Source organism: Engystomops pustulosus, chromosome 1 (genome assembly GCF_040894005.1).
Source record: "Engystomops pustulosus chromosome 1, aEngPut4.maternal, whole genome shotgun sequence".
In the NCBI taxonomy this organism is placed as follows: domain Eukaryota; kingdom Metazoa; phylum Chordata; class Amphibia; order Anura; family Leptodactylidae; genus Engystomops; species Engystomops pustulosus.
The window spans coordinates 10,095,644-10,113,354 of NC_092411.1; the positions used below are offsets into that span (position 1 = coordinate 10,095,644).

The following is a 17,711-nucleotide window of genomic DNA, read 5'->3' on the forward strand; positions in this document are numbered from 1 at the left end:
GTCACCCACAAAATCTATGCAAGGATATGGGGAAAATTTGTATCCTTTTGTGGCAGGACTCCTCCTAACCAACTATCCCCTAATATTTCACAGGTGCTAGACTTCCTGCAGGCAGGATTCGACAAGGGCCTTAAGACGAGTTCCTTAAAGGTCCAGATTTCAGCCCTCAGCGCCTTTTTTGACACCTCATTAGCAGAAAACAGATGGATCCAAAGGTTTGTCAAAGCTACTGCTAGGCTAAGGCCACATATTAAGCAAAATATCCCAAATTGGGATCTTTCATTAGTGCTAGACTACCTCACAAAAAGGCCGTTTGAACCTCTCGAGACGGTTAAACTCAGAGAATTGACGCTGAAAATTTCCTTTCTCATAGCCATAACAACAGCTAGGCGTGTAGGGGAAATCCAGAACTTATCAATTAAAGAACCATATCTTAGACTATGTGAGGATAAAATTGTGCTAATGTTAGATAAAACCTTCACACCTAAAGTAGTATCTTCTTTTCATCGTAATCAAGAGATTGTTCTACCTTCCTTCTGCCAGAACCCAAAGCATGCCAAAGAGCAGGAGTGGCATACACTGGATGTCAGAAGATACCTGCTACATTATCTCGAAGAGACCAAATCCTGGAGAAAGGACGACAACATTCTCCTACAATTTAGAGGAAAAAACAAAGGCAGAAAAGCTTCAAAAGCATCCATCGCCAGATGGATCAGAACGGTCATCAAAGAAGCTTATGACGCCAACAACCTGGACATCTCAGGGACTATTAGGGCCCACTCGACCAGAGGGGTGGCAGCCTCCTGGGCGGAGAAACGTGGGGCCTCACTAGAGGACATATGTAGAGCAGCTACCTGGTCTACTCACCTGACTTTTGCTAAACACTATAGGCTAGATGTCCAAAGTGCTAGAGACCAAACCTTCGGAAGGATGGTCTTACAAGCTGTTGTCCCCCCCTAATTATTTAATCTGGTACATCTCCAGTTGGGGCCGTCATGGGGGACGCTATGGAAAAAGAGAATTATTCTCACCGTTAATTCGGTTTCCATTAGTCCACCATGACGGCCCATATATATTTCCCACCCTGTATTTTGATTAAGTTAAATTGCCTATTTGTTATGTGTGAATTGATAACATACAATAAATGGGTTGCATCCAAGGCCGGTGTAGTTATTTGGTAGCCACTGGTGTACGGATGCCGGGGTAGGGTATTTAACCTCTCTGCTTCCTGTCCCTACAGAGGTCAAGGGTCATCCTCCAGTTGGGGCCGTCATGGTGGACTAATGGAAACCGAATTAACGGTGAGAATAATTCTCTTTTTCTTTAGCAGAAAACCATAGTCCAGTTACCTACATGAGGACTTAGACTCTGGTAATTTGTGGTAACCAGCATCCATCAGGGGCATAAACTCATTGGGAAAAGTTGAAAGAGTCCAGCTCACCTCACGCCAAACAGGAGAATCCAATGAAGCACGGGCTGCAACAGGTTAACAGACGTAGGAAAAAAGGATTCCGTGTCCAGCTTCATCCAAGATAATCCACACTTTTATTAGGGCATAATTGTTAAAATTCCAGAGTGTTACATGGCCAACATGTTTCAAGCGGGCAGACCGCTCTTAATCATGGCTTAAACTCATTGGCCCTGGCACTGTTAATCTTATCTACTATCCATTGCCTCAATCAACTTTTAACATTATGCAAATGACTTCTTTAGTCTCTGTGATTTAAAGGCTATTGCTCTTACTATACAAGTGCTGAGGGAGCAGGTGGGAGGGTGAGCAGAGGGGCTAGGGTAACCTGCCAGGCACTTTAGCATAATTTTAACAGTTGATTTTGAATAGATCTTGGATAACATTACCAGAGTAAGTGTCCCTTTAGATCAGTGATTTTCAACCTGTGTGCCGCGGGGGAAAGTTCCCCGAACTAAGCTGCCCCGGTGTCGAGCTGCCGCCGCGCCCCCGTGTTTCTGCGCCCATACTTGCCTCCAAGCCCCGCGTCGGCGATCCGCCCATCTTCTGTAGCTCCTGTACCGCGCAGCCCATGTCACGTGACTGACGCAACCTGATGTCAGGTCACGTAAGTCACGTGACCAGAGGCGCGCGGTGCAGGAGCTACAGAAGGTGGGCGGATCGCCATTAGGAGAGAAGTTACGCGGAAGAAGACATCAAGGGTAAGTATATAAGGTTATTATTTGTATAGGGAAGGCAGATAGGGTCTTTTTTTTTATTAGTAAAGGTAGGCTGCGGCTTTTAATTAGTAAAGGGGGGCCTCTAGGGTTTTTTTAATTAGTAAAGGGGGGCCTTTTATGACTGTTTTAGTGTCATTTTGTGCTATTTTGGTTGGTGGTGTGCCCCAGGATTTTCTAAGTATAAAAAGTGTGCCGCGGCTCAAAAAAGGTTGAAAATCACTGCTTTAGATAACAATCTTTTTACACTCTTGTGTCTCCATCCTAGTAAGGTTTGGTCACCACTTGGGCAAATTCTCCATAAATAGATGATGCTGTTAATTACTAATTACATCATAGCTGGAACCTAAATCCAGAAAATCCCATTTTTTTAAATTTATTTGATTTAAATGAATATTAAAAAGCTAATATGAAGTTAAATTACAATAACAGTGAGCGGAAACCCCACAACCACACGGAGGGCTCCTAGTGACCCATGTAAACCAAATGGGGGGGGTCCTTGTGACGTGCAGAAATATGGGTCCAACATAACAAAGGCTCCCATAGTAATACACTACACCACCAGGGACTCCGGCTTATCCCAGTACATATTCGGCTAGTCTGTGGTTCGCTAGAGAGCGTTTGGATATTCCAGAAGAATATTGGGAGAATGTCATATGGTCGGATGAAACCAAAGTAGAAACACAACTTGTGGTGTTTGGAGGAGAGTGACTGCTGAGCTGCATCCAGAGATCACCTACCTGCTGTGCATCATGGGGGGGGCGGGGAACATCATGATGATGTGCTGTTTATCTACAAAGGGACCAGGACCACTGATCCATGTACATGAAAGAATGAAGATTTTAAGTGCAAACCTCCTTCCATCAGCAAGGAAACTAAAGATGAAACCTCATTGGGTCTCAGCAGGACAATGATGCCAAGCGCTGCACCAGGAAAACCAAGGAGCCACTTCATAAGAAGGATTTCGAGGTCCAGTGAGGCCTCGCAAGTCTCCGGATCTCAGCCCCATAGAAAACCTGTGGAGGGAGATGAAAGTCTGTTGCCAGCGACAGCCCCAAAACATCATTGCCGTAGAGGAGATCTTTTTTTTTTTATTTTTTTTATCATTTTCGCTGCATTCAGAATTTTTTCCCACTTCCCAGTACACGACATGGAATATTGAATACCGTCACTATGAAGTGCAATTTGTTATAGATTTTTGAGTGAAAAATGCAAAATCGAAAAAAGGGCCTGGTCCTTAAGGGGTTAAAATGAGGATTTTTGGTGAAATTTTTTACATATAAAAATCCCTTTAAGGTTATATTATACACGAATATATATACGAATGTATGGGGGACATATACACCTCCCCCATACATCGCAATGTCCTCACGGTGCCGTACGGGAGCGGTACGGTGCAGAACACACCTGCGGCACCATACCGCTCTGTAGCCCGTAGAAAGATAGGACATGCTCTCACCCCCTCCTCCTCCTCTCCCCGCGCCGCCGCGTGCTGCCGTACTACGGTATTTTTTATAAAATGTTACAGTTTGAATCAAAATTGCATGAAGGCTGAACTGATCAATTACTTATGGCCTATTTATAGCAATTTCTGGCCAACCCCTTTAAGACTGGGTGATGTATTCTAGTCTGGTTACACAAGGAGCACTATTGGAGGGGTAATGGTTTCATTGGGTTCAGTAAGATGTGAACTGATGATGATTACTAGGAGGGTCCTACAGTAAAAGCCCCCAGACCCTGAGAATGATAACACTGCACTGACACTGTACATAGATTCATCTGATTGTATCAATTTCATCTACAAGGGATTGGATTGGCTGTAGTGTTGTTGGCTCCTCCCCCACACAATATGACATAACGCATATTAATTGCCTGCATCCACCAATCAGGACCCAGCAATCTGCTGCTGCTTGTGATGTCATGGAATGTTCCGTCGGCTCCTCCCCCTACATTATGACATCACTCGGCTATATAAGTAGCTGCGGAACTTTCACCCCTCTGAGGGTTATTGTAGGAGTTTGAGGTAAGTCCGCTGTAATTTTTCACTACAAACTGTATCATTTGGTCACTTTTCTAAGGCCCCATGCAGATAACCGTAGCCTGGGGGGTGAGCATGTCCTATAATTTTCCGTCCAACTCCCCGGATCGGTCACAGTTCGGTGAGACGGGTGTGATCACCGTGTTGTGACCGGGAGCCATTGTTGTCTTTGGGGGAAGTGATGCGGCTGCCGTATCACTGGCGCCCACAATCCTTCATCTGCAAGAGGCCTTAAAGGGGATTTCTGGGCTGATATTGTTTTTTATTTGGCTGTGGGTGGCAGTGATGCCGCGTCTATAGCCGCGCACCTACTAGAGCAGCAGTATCTATGGTTCCGGTTCCAGCGTTGTGGTAGATTTTTGTACTCCAGGTCTGACTGGGGTGGAAGTATCAGGGTTGACAGGAAATATTTCATCCAATCAGAGGGTTTGATAAGCCCCCGGTGACCCCCACTTGTTCTACATCACTGGGGTCCACTGATGACAAAGTAGATCCCGTGACCCCCAACTCTTCTGTCTCAGCCGCTCTTTCAGATGAGCGTGTCCACTATGTGTCCACTATCTGTCCGCAAAAAATGTGGACGCGTATTATCCGTATATAATCCGTATTGTATCCGCGTCTGTATCACATCCATATGACTTCTGTGTGTTTTCACATCCGTAAAAAAAAGAAAACTGATGGGTTTCCTCTATTTTCTGACCTGTCCGGTTGGTTTTCCTAGCAACATTTGAGTAAAACGGAAGTCGTCCCTGTGCCCTCCATTCTTTTTGCGGATCCATTTGTTAGGGTAGGATTCAAGACATCCTCTTTTAGTGTGCGTTGGCTGCGTGTTTCTAATCAATAAGCATGCGTGCACATCGTAAGAAATTAATTCAGACACATTTGCTGATTTAAATCTCACTCATGCGATCATGGCCATGGCAAATCTGCACTGCTAGAACTTTATTTGGTTTCACAAAACTATATAGAAATTATGGAAGAAGCAGAAGGGGGCGGAGAATTCCCAGCTCATGTAGTCTCTTGATTGGAGAACTTCCTTGCTGTTACTTATTGACGTCAGGTTTGAGGTCTTGTTGACATTCTTTAGCCTTAATTGTTTTCGTTATGATCACGATGTCGGCGCCATCTTATAATGAAGTCTCTGTTACAATGATTTTAGGAAAATAGAACAAGTAGAAATGACAGGATTTGATCTATCAGCAGGTTTACCTTAACACATTGATGTCTATGGAGGTCTGCGGTCCATACGTGAGAAACAAATGCAATTTTTTCCTCACATCTGTGGAAAAAAACAGACTTGTGAACAGTCCTATAGAAATCAATGGGTCACTTTATAATCTGGAAAAAAAAAGGATAGCATAATGATGTAAAAAACTCCAGTCTGAATGAGCCCTTAGTGCGGTGATCAAAAAAAAGCTGCAATGCTAGAACTGGAGCAGGATGAGTGCACACCCCTTTAATTACTTATACAGATCCCCCTTAATCCTCCTCTTCAGTAATGGCCACTTATTTACTTTCCATCTTTTATAGAGTTGGTGCTGGTTGGAGTTTATTGAGTGATTTGTGCGGTAAGTCTAACTTTCCTATAAATGTACAATGTGCGATAACTCTCATTATAAACAAGCTCTATAGATATATGGCAGTATATAGAAGTATAAAGCAGGGGGTGGTATATCTATTGTAGAGGCAGGTGATGCCACTGCTATGGGGCCCATGGGGAGAGGGGGCCTGGCCCTGGTCTGTTTCCTTACATAATGTCAGTGATTTCCCGTAGTCACCACTAGGGGGAGCTCACTGTATACAGCTGCCATTGAGTAATACTGTAGATGTAAATGAATCCATATACAGTGAGTGCCCTCTAGTGGCTGCCAGGCGTCTTCTGTATTATTAACTTACTAGTGAAATAGGAAATATAGGTTGTAGCGTCTGAGTACAATTAGAGGTAAAAAAAATGTTATTCCCTTGTCCGATAATATCTGATATCTGTCACATCTTTGTCTGTAGAGATCATAGTGTATGTCCACCAGACTTACTGCCTTATTTATCTATAGAATGGAGGACGACGAGGAGGTGATGGAGGAGACGTTGGTGGAGGATTTTAACAGCAGAGGGTTGGAGGAGTTGGAGGACAAGTGGTGGAGGATAGAGGAGAGGACGATCAGCGAGGAGGAGGAGGAGGACATAGAGGAGGAGGAATATAACAACAGTGTGATAGAGGAGATGGAGGAGGAGTTGAGGAGGATGGAGGAGAGGAATAAGATCAGAGAGGAGGTGGAGGAGACGGTGGTGGAGGCCTTTAACATCGAGGAGTTGGAGGAGATGGAGGAGGAGGCGATGAAGATGGCGGAGAATGGAAACATCAAGGAGGAGAGTGCGGAGGTGAAGGTGGAGAAGGGAAAGATCTGGGATGAGAGTGAGGATGAAGAGGAGGAGGACGAGGATGCGGAGACATTGCAGTGAGTAGATCACTGATCTTTATCATTGGGGGGGATTTATCGTGATATCAATCCCAATACTCCCCGGATGTTGTATTGGATATAGTAAGAGGGTCCAGCTTTTAGTATATCTGATGCACTATTGTGTGGAGTAATTCTACTATAGAGTCCGATTAACTGACTGACCCCCTTCTTTTAGCTTAAAATTGTTTCCCTTATATCTTCATTAATCAATTTTATCTTATCAGAATCAGAGGGGGCGTGTCTTGCTTGGCGGGCCCCTCCCATCTACTCCCCCTCATGCCTTATGACTCTGGTCACAGTTCATGTCATGTGACCAGGGTGATGTCATCAAAGGACCGATACCCTTTGCATTTGCAAACGTTTCCATGTATGTATCTGATGACATGAAATCACAGCAGCCTCAATGGATTTCTACTCCGCTCCATCCTCCATGAAGGCTGTGATTTCATGTCATCAGATAAGTACAGTACATGACGGGTACAGTTTGCTAATGTTGGAAGGCTAAAGGACCTGAGATGATGTCACTCTGGTCATGACATAAATGTAACACAAGACAGAGCTGTCATTCAAAATAAGGGGGTGTGGTTTACTGGCAGCCCAGGGGAGAGAAGAGTCAAAGCCAGAAGACATGAGTCAGAAAAGCTAAAAATTTGCATAGCAGAAAAACGGCTGTAATTAAAATACAGGACCTCACTGGCTGATAATTCTAGGTGATATGGGGAGGATTTGTAACCCTTTATCAGCAGGCATTGTTAGTCAGGGTAGTGAAATTCTGGTGACAGGTCTCCTTTAAGTCCAGGGCCAATATGGCGCGCATTATAAATACTGCTATACAAGCCGTGATGAATCCCCTCATTGATGTGATTGATGGACCTGGAATAGGACAAATTTGGTCTCATTCAGCAGAAAATCACAGAATCTGGTCCTGGTACATAAGGGATGTGATTGGTTGTGTCTATGGAAATACCTGCTGTTATACATTGTATCGTGTCTATGAATGAGAATCTCCTGACCTGTATATATATATATATCATGTATCTTATCACATTCCCCAAACAGGTGGTGGTGGCGAGTCCTGGAATCTGAGGTCCCAATACGGTAATTACATGACACATACTGGGGGGACATTTTTTTTAGGTAAATTCTTATTGGAGATATATGAGGGCAAGGGGGGGGGGGGGAGGTATATGAGGCTGTTTTGGGGTTCATGGCTCGGGGGCCACCAGTAACCAGTGATTGTTTTCTATTTTAGGATGAGCAGGATGAAGTATGTTCCAGCTTTTGTCCTGGATACCATGTAAGTCTATAACCCGGCGAGGACACAGCGACAGGGGGTCACAAACTTCATTACCTTTATCCCATTCAGTTAGAGAGGAGACTATGGGACTAGATTTATACTGATGTATTAATAGAGACTTCATTTATGTCCTTTGTCTTATAGCGAAGAGGAAGATGAACCCGAGGAGGAGGAGGAGGCCGAGCCCAGTGACCCGTCTACCCAGTAAGTTTGGGCTATAGAGAGGGCCAGATGTTGCTTTTTGTAGCTCACATGGGGGGCACATACTTCGTGCATTGACCCATGACCCAGGACAATCTTATAGACTGGTCACTCGTCACATACAGATGATTTATCTTCTTTATTCTTCCTTTAGGCCAAGACGCAGGTGGTGGTCCCCGAAGTGTCTGAGCAGAGGCAGCAGGAAGAAGACGTGAGTAACAGCTGATTATCTCTCTACCTGTAGAGGACACTAGGGGGCGCTCACTGCATAGGGGTGTGTATCACTGCTCTTATACAGTATCTGCCATGAGCTCCCCCTAGTGGAGGCAGATATTGTGTTTTAATGCACTGTAAGATAGTTGTCCTGGGCTCTAAATTCCTCCCTTATCTTCCTCCATGCACTGATGTTACTGATATTTATTCTCTCTCTTTCTGCAGCAGAAGCAGCAGCGGAGGGCTGAGAGCTTCCAGGTAAGTACATGACTCTGTACAATCCTCTTTGATGGTTGGGGGTCTCCATATCAGGACTCACCGGTCACTAATGTCCCCACAATCCCCTGGTCTTGTCTCCTGCAGGTTCTTCAGATTCTTCCTGTGCTGCTGCGGTGCCGACCCCAGAGACTAGAGGGACAGAGGACGTCCGGATCCTGAGCCCTGATCCTGGTAATTTCTGGATCCCATAGTAACGGATGGAGTGAGAACTGATTCATATTGATTAGTGAGGGATAGACCCCCGTTCTCAGGATCGGTGGGGGTCCCGAAATCAGTCAGACCCTTACTAATCATGGGGATAACAATAATAATTATTACATCTGCGAGTTTACCATTCAGTATAGTCACTAATATGTCGCTTCTTGTCTTTAACCTATCAATGACTTTGGGTACATGCACCTATCTACATGTATATATACCGTACCTGAGATACAGGGGTGGGGGGTATCAATGACTTGGGGTACATGCACATATCTACATGTATATATACCGTACCTATGATACAGGGGGCGGGGGAGGGTATCAATGACTTGGGGTACATGCACATATCTACATGTATATATACCGTACCTGAGATACAGGGGTGGGGGGTATCAATGACTTTGGGTACATGCACCTATCTACATGTATATATACCGTACCTGAGATACAGGGGGTGGGGGAGGGTATCAATGACTTTGGGTACATGCACATATCTACATGTATATATACCGTACCTGTGATACAGGGGGTGGGGGAGGGTATCAATGACTTGGGGTACATGCACATATCTACATGTATATATACCGTACCTATGATACAGGGGGCGGGGGAGGGTATCAATGACTTGGGGTACATGCACATATCTACATGTATATATACCGTACCTGTGATACAGGGGGTGGGGGAGGGTATCAATGACTTGGGGTACATGCACATATCTACATGTATATATACCGTACCTGTGATACAGGGGGTGGGGGAGGGTATCAATGACTTGGGGTACATGCACATATCTACATGTATATATACCGTACCTATGATACAGGGGGCGGGGGAGGGTATCAATGACTTGGGGTACATGCACATATCTACATGTATATATACCGTACCTGTGATACAGGGGGTGGGGGAGGGTATCAATGACTTGGGGTACATGCACATATCTACATGTATATATACCGTACCTGTGATACAGGGGGGGGTATATACTTGTGATGCAGGGGGTGGGGGGTATGTACCTGTGATACAGGGGGTGGGGGAGGGTATCAATGACTTTGGGTACATGCACATAACTACATGTATATATACCGTACCTGTGATACAGGGGGTGGGGGAGGGTATCAATGACTTTGGGTACATGCACATATCTACATGTATATATACCGTACCTGTGATACAGGGGGGGGGTATATACTTGTGATGCAGGGGGTGGGGGGTATGTACCTGTGATACAGGGGGTGGGGGAGGGTATCAATGACTTGGGGTACATGCACCTATCTACATGTATATATACCGTGACGCGACTAGTGGGGAATCTCAGGAATGGCGATTGTCAGGTGTTTGTACCAGTGGATATCAATCATCATTTACTAGAACTCTTCTTCACCATTTATGTTTCAGGCTTGGATCCAGCAGGTCCAATGTTTGAAGATGTAGAAGCTCATTGACCACATCGACATTTATCCCAATGGTGGCGACTGTCAAGAACCGATGTAACGCCATTGGTTATAATGTCAAAAAGAGCAGCAGTAAAAGAAACCAAAAAAAGAACCTGGAGACCCGGGTACACGACATACAAAGGTAAGTACCCATGATACAGGGGGTGGGGGGGTATGTACCTGTGATATAGAGGTGGGGGGTATGTACCTGTGATACAGGGGGTGGGGGGGTATGTACCTGTGATACAGGGGGTGGGGGGGTATGTACCTGTGATATAGAGGTGGGGGGTATGTACCTGTGATACCGGGGGTGGGGGGGTATGTACCTGTGATACCGGGGGTGGGGGGGTATGTACCTGTGATACCGGGGGTGGGGGGGTATGTACCTGTGATACCGGGGGTGGGGGGGGTATGTACCTGTGATACATGGGGTGGGGGGGGTATGTACCTGTGATACCGGGGGTGGGGGGGTATGTACCTGTGATACCGGGGGTGGGGGGGTATGTACCTGTGATACCGGGGGTGGGGGGGGGGTATGTACCTGTGATACCGGGGGTGGGGGGGTATGTACCTGTGATACCGGGGGTGGGGGGGGGTATGTACCTGTGATACCGGGGGTGGGGGGGAGTATGTACCTGTGATACAGGGGTGGGGGGTATGTACCTGTGATACAGGGGTGGGGGGTATGTACCTGTGATACATGGGGTGGGGGGGTATGTACCTGTGATATAGAGGTGGGGGGTATGTACCTGTGATACCGGGGGTGGGGGGGTATGTACCTGTGATACACGGGGGGGGGGGGTATGTACCTGTGATACCGGGGGTGGGGGGGAGTATGTACCTGTGATACATGGGGTGGGGGGGGTATGTACCTGTGATACATGGGGTGGGGGGGAGTATGTACCTGTGATACATGGGGTGGGGGGTATGTACCTGTGATACATGGGGTGGGGGGGTATGTACCTGTGATACATGGGGTGGGGGGGGTATGTACCTGTGATACATGGGGTGGGGGGGGGGTATGTACCTGTGATACATGGGGGGTGGGGGGGGGGGGGTATGTACCTGTGATACATGGGGTGGGGGGGGGGGTATGTACCTGTGATACCGGGGGTGGGGGGGTATGTACCTGTGATACATGGGGTGGGGGGGAGTATGTACCTGTGATACATGGGGTGGGGGGGGGGGTATGTACCTGTGATACATGGGGTGGGGGGGGTATGTACCTGTGATACCGGGGGTGGGGGGGTTTTTGTACCTGTGATACATGGGGGGGGGGGGTATGTACCTGTGATACATGGGGTGGGGGGGGTATGTACCTGTGATACATGGGGTGGGGGGGGTATGTACCTGTGATACATGGGTGGGGGGGGGTATGTACCTGTGATACATGGGGTGGGGGGGGGTATGTACCTGTGATACCGGGGGTGGGGGGTATGTACCTGTGATACATGGGGTGGGGGGGAGTATGTACCTGTGATACATGGGGTGGGGGGGGTATGTACCTGTGATACATGGGGTGGGGGGGGTATGTACCTGTGATACCGGGGGTGGGGGGTATGTACCTGTGATACATGGGGTGGGGGGAGTATGTACCTGTGATACATGGGGTGGGGGGTATGTACCTGTGATACATGGGGTGGGGGGGGTATGTACCTGTGATACATGGGGTGGGGGGGGGTATGTACCTGTGATACATGGGGTGGGGGGGGTATGTACCTGTGATACATGGGGTGGGGGGGTATGTACCTGTGATACATGGGGTGGGGGGGGTATGTACCTGTGATACATGGGGTGGGGGGGGTATGTACCTGTGATACCGGGGGTGGGGGGGAGTATGTACCTGTGATACAGGGGTGGGGGGTATGTACCTGTGATACAGGGGTGGGGGGTATGTACCTGTGATACATGGGGTGGGGGGTATGTACCTGTGATATAGAGGTGGGGGGTATGTACCTGTGATACCGGGGGTGGGGGGGGGTATGTACCTGTGATACACGGGGGGGGGGTATGTACCTGTGATACCGGGGGTGGGGGGGAGTATGTACCTGTGATACAGGGGTGGGGAGTATGTACCTGTGATACAGGGGTGGGGGGTATGTACCTGTGATACAGGGGTGGGGGGGTATGTACCTGTGATACATGGGGTGGGGGGGGGTATGTACCTGTTGATACATGGGGTGGGGGGGTATGTACCTGTGATACAGGGGTGGGGGGTATGTACCTGTGATACAGGGTGGGGGGTATGTACCTGTGATACATGGGGTGGGGGGGTATGTACCTGTGATATAGAGGTGGGGGGTATGTACCTGTGATACCGGGGGTGGGGGGGTATGTACCTGTGATACACGGGGGGGGGTATGTACCTGTGATACCGGGGGTGGGGGGGAGTATGTACCTGTGATACAGGGGTGGGGAGTATGTACCTGTGATACAGGGGTGGGGGGTATGTACCTGTGATACAGGGGTGGGGGGTATGTACCTGTGATACATGGGGTGGGGGGGGGGTATGTACCTGTGATACATGGGGTGGGGGGGGGTATGTACCTGTGATACATGGGGTGGGGGGGGTATGTACCTGTGATACATGGGGTGGGGGGGGTATGTACCTGTGATACATGGGGTGGGGGGGTATGTACCTGTGATACATGGGGTGGGGGGGGTATGTACCTGTGATACATGGGGTGGGGGGGGGTATGTACCTGTGATACATGGGGTGGGGGGGGGTATGTACCTGTGATACATGGGGTGGGGTGGGGGTATGTACCTGTGATACATGGGGTGGGGGGGGGTATGTACCTGTGATACCGGGGTGGGGGGTATGTACCTGTGATACATGGGGTGGGGGGGAGTATGTACCTGTGATACATGGGGTGGGGGGGGTATGTACCTGTGATACATGGGGTGGGGGGGTATGTACCTGTGATACATGGGGTGGGGGGGTATGTACCTGTGATACCGGGGGTGGGGGGGTATGTACCTGTGATACATGGGGTGGGGGGGTATGTACCTGTGATACATGGGGTGGGGGGGGTATGTACCTGTGATACATGGGGTGGGGGGGGTATGTACCTGTGATACATGGGGTGGGGGGGTATGTACCTGTGATACATGGGGTGGGGGGGTATGTACCTGTGATACATGGGGTGGGGGGGGGTATGTACCTGTGATACATGGGGTGGGGGGGGGTATGTACCTGTGATACCGGGGGTGGGGGGTATGTACCTGTGATATAGAGGTGGGGGTATGTACCTGTGATATAGAGGTGGGGGGTATGTACCTGTGATACCGGGGGTGGGGGGGTATGTACATGAGATACAGGGGTGGGGGGTATCAATGACTTGGGGTACATGCACATATCTACATGTATATATACCGTACCTGTGATACAGGGGTGGGGGAGGGTATCAATGACTTTGGGTACATGCACATATCTACATGTATATATACCGTACCTGTGATACAGGGGGTGGGGGGGGTAATGTACTGTGATACAGGGGGGGGGGGGGTATATACTTGTGATGCAGGGGGTGGGGGGTATGTACCTGTGATACAGGGGGTGGGGGAGGGTATCAATGACTTGGGTACATGCACATATCTACATGTATATATACCGTACCTGTGATACAGGGGGTGGGGAGAGGTATCAATGACTTGGGGTACATGCACATATCTACATGTATATATACCGTACCTGTGATACAGGGGGCGGGGGAGGGTATCAATGACTTGGGGTACATGCACATATCTACATGTATATATACCGTACCTGTGATACAGGGGGTGGGGGAGGGTATCAATGACTTGGGGTACATGCACATATCTACATGTATATATACCGTACCTGTGATACAGGGGGTGGGGGAGGGTATCAATGACTGGGGTACATGCACATATCTACATGTATATATACCGTACCTGTGATACAGGGGGTGGGGAGGGTATCAATGACTTTGGGTACATGCACATATCTACATGTATATATACCGTACCTGTGATACAGGGGGCGGGGGAGGGTATCAATGACTTGGGGTACATGCACATATCTACATGTATATATACCGTACCTGTGATACAGGGGGTGGGGGAGGGTATCAATGACTTGGGGTACATGCACCTATCTACATGTATATATACCGTACCTGTGATACAGGGGTGGGGGAGGGTATCAATGACTTGGGGTACATGCACCTATCTACATGTATATATACCGTACCTGTGATACAGGGGGTGGGGAGGGTATCAATGACTTGGGGTACATGCACATATCTACATGTATATATACCGTACCTGTGATACAGGGGGTGGGGGAGGGTATCAATGACTTGGGGTACATGCACATATCTACATGTATATATACATGTAGATATGTGCCGCCATATCCGAGCTCCATCTTATGTCTGATCTGTAGCTAAAACCTCATCTGTTTTTTAGCCCCGAGCAGATCGGATACAATTTCACCGACACTTTCCTGGTGTACAATGAGGAAGATGTCGGGGATCTCATGTCCATTAAGCTGAAATGGGAAGGGACTAAACAGCCCTGGTACAATTTTTGGAGCTCCATTTATTGGTTTGGTGTCCAAGTGGCGCTGCTAAAGAGCTGCACATCCGTCGTATCCGGGTGAAGTCTGGAGAAACTCAACATAAGTGAGTGTCCTGGTGATGTGCGGTGATGGGTAGAACAAGAGTTATTTGTCCCTTGGACTCCACTAGTCCAGTCCAGGTACAACCTACACCCCCAAGCTACTTGTTACGGTTTGCATGACAATGGATGTGCTGCATATTTCCCATTGGTCCTGTCCAGTTTATTGGTTTGGCTCCTCCCGTACAGTAGTCTGGGTGTACTATACATTGCTGGACATCCACTGTCCTCTACGGTATTTTACATGGTGGTTCCTTCTTTGCTATAATTGGGCCTTGGGTCGGCAGTAGATGAATCTCTCTCAATCCACTTCCCTATGGAGGAGACTTGGATGGATGGTGGGTGATCCTTGTTAATGTTGAGGGGTGGAGGCCACCGCCAAACACCTTGTATGGGGCCTTATTCCTCACATCAGATGGGCCTCAGGTTCAGCCATATTTAATCTACTTTGTATGGACACTTTAGGAGACTAAACTAGACCCAACTAGAGTGGACATTGCTTCACGCCCTCAATACCCAAGCGGAGCTCTACATGGAGACGCCGTCTATGAAGCCCTGAAGCCTTTGCTGCTTATGTATAATACAAAAATGACAAATGTCACGGCTCCTTTCATTGTAAGGGGAATGTTCCTCCTGATTTACAATGAACCTCTTTATACACTTTTAATTTGTAGAGTCACTTTCTGTCTGAAGGATTTACATGAAAGTTGAATAACTCTCGGTTGGGAATGTTTCTTTGAAAATGTAGAGATGTCTGAGAAGTCAAGAGCTGGAAACGGTAAGACCCCATTGTAGCTTCCTCCAAGGGCCCCACTAAGAAATGTGATTACACGATGCCCCAAGGCCCAGACTATTAGCCAATCACTGACTGTTATTTGTTCTTCCCACCAGGGTGACGTGTAATCTGGTGGATCCATCACACGGGTCCCGCGGTCTTTAAACCTCACTGTAGGAAGACCCAAGCGGAGCTCTACATGGAGACGCCGTCTATGAAGCCCTGAAGCCTTTGCTGCTTATATTCAATACAAAAATGACCAATGTCACGGCTCCTTTCATAGGTCGCCCATCGGACAGCCTTGTGCCGCCATTGACTTGGTGAGGGCCGTTTAGTTCTCCATTCGTGGAGACTTTGAAGAAGTTTACATTCCCCTCCCCATCTGATACGTGAACTGTAACAATGAACAATGTTTTTCATGAAAGGACAATTTGGATTAATAAGATTCTAACAATCTGCTGCTGTTACAACCATTTATCACCCCCCCCCCCTCCACCTTAATCCCTCCTTCCCCTCCTGCGCTGTATATTGTATATGTCCATGGAGATGTAGGTGTATACTTGTGTACAGGGTGAGCTGTGGTCTAGGACTTTCTATCCATTTCTTAGTATTCTCTATTGAGCCCAGTCACATGATGAACCATCCTGTAGGTTTTTCCACCTCTTCCTCCTCCTTCAGTCTCCACTGCAATTACTGAAAGTGACAATATGGACATAGAGAAGCCATTTCTTCCCCTTCCCAGTCTCTCCCACCATCGGTGGTGACACATCTTGGTATCAGTAAGTGTTGGGCCCAGGTCAGATGTTTTGGTTCTGTGACTTGTCTCCCGATCAGAATATGAGTTGAGTCTTTCACTTCCTCTTCTCTCCTCCTGTGCCGGAGTCTTGTACTACATGGTGGTCCATTCACAAGGCTGGAGATGGGACAAGTCACATGTAATAGTCTCTGAGCTCCTCAGGTCTGGGGGTCTGTGACCTCGGAGGGGATTCACCAGTGCAGTAAGGGGGTCCACGTCCCATGATGTCTTTGATGAAGGTGGCAGATACCTTGTCATGGTGACATAAGCGGAGGGTTCCCTGATGTCCATCCATTATAATTATCAGTATATTCCCTGTACATGGACCTTGCTTTAAAACTACCTTCAAAATATAAGTTCTCTCTGGTCAGACGCCGCCATTCCAACTAATATACTGTATGAAATATGTCTATGAATTTGTGCTGGATATGTGGATATGTTAAACTGAGTCTTATTTATCCTGAATGTGTATTTCTATCACAGACCATTCCTTATGAACTTATTTACAAGAATAATAAATATAAATGTAATTATAACATTCTGTGTGTTTCCTTATTTTTTGGAGGGTTTGAACTTAAAGCTACAGGACCCCAATGCAAAATCTTTACCAGACCCTTAGCTATAATGTATTATCTATAGAACTCCACACCTTGTGGGATCCTACAGCCGGGCCGCCTGATGCAGAGAGCTAAGAGCACAGCATTGTTATTTATTTACTTCATTTTTCAGAGTTTACGGACCAGTAGTGTAACTTAAAGGGGTTGGCCACTTTAATATAAAAACTAAGCCTGGCTAGTAAGGATTATCAACATTTTTCTACCTAACCTTTATTGGGTATTCTCCAGCGTTGTTCTGTTCTTGGTTGGGGATCTGTCAGTCTCTTCTCCATCTTCTTTCCTCCGCTCCTTGCTGTCTGTCCTGACCCAGAACCATGCAGAAAGCTGGAGGACGCAACAGGGACAAGAAGAAGAAGACAAGAAGGTGGCCAACCCCTTTAAAGCTGTGGGACCCCAATGCAAAAATCTTTACCAGACCCCCAGCTATAATGTGTTATCTATAGCACCCCACACATTATGGGGAGCCTAAAGCTGGGCAGCTCAATACAGAGAGCCGGGTGCACAGCAGTGTTAGGATACAACCCCAGTGCACTCAGAGAAGCTGTGATCCTGGACTAGAAATCCAGAT

General features: G+C 47.6%; 1 protein-coding gene across 4 annotated transcripts; it reads left to right on the forward strand.

Moving 5' to 3' along the window:
- The first annotated feature begins 4,133 nt into the window (after nt 1-4,133).
- Nucleotides 4,134-17,031, forward strand: LOC140116424 (uncharacterized). Of its 4 annotated transcripts, none has more exons than XM_072132970.1 (12): nt 4,134-4,207; nt 5,753-5,790; nt 6,274-6,678; nt 7,741-7,779; nt 7,934-7,978; nt 8,123-8,182; nt 8,334-8,390; nt 8,621-8,650; nt 8,756-8,842; nt 10,274-10,453; nt 15,630-15,733; nt 15,847-17,031. In XM_072132970.1, exons 3-9 carry the CDS (start codon nt 6,275-6,277, stop codon nt 8,802-8,804), a joined length of 684 nt encoding a protein of 227 aa, XP_071989071.1. In that variant the 5' UTR covers nt 4,134-4,207; nt 5,753-5,790; nt 6,274; the 3' UTR covers nt 8,805-8,842; nt 10,274-10,453; nt 15,630-15,733; nt 15,847-17,031. The 4 variants fall into 4 exon arrangements, with proteins under 4 accessions (XP_071989071.1, XP_071989058.1, XP_071989063.1 ...); XM_072132957.1 differs by having other exon boundaries at nt 4,139-4,207; nt 8,618-8,650; XM_072132962.1 differs by lacking the exon at nt 15,630-15,733 and having other exon boundaries at nt 4,139-4,207; nt 8,618-8,650.
- The last annotated feature ends 680 nt before the right edge of the window (nt 17,032-17,711 follow it).

Coding starts and splice junctions, on each gene's coding strand:
- LOC140116424 (XM_072132957.1), top strand. CDS start 6,275: ATGGAGGACGACGAGGAGGTGATGGAGGAGACGTTGGTGGAGGATTTT. Junction 7,780..7,933: donor GAATCTGAGGTCCCAATACG/GTAATTACATGA, acceptor TTTCTATTTTAG/GATGAGCAGGATGAAGTATG. Junction 8,391..8,617: donor AGAGGCAGCAGGAAGAAGAC/GTGAGTAACAGC, acceptor CTCTTTCTGCAG/CAGAAGCAGCAGCGGAGGGC.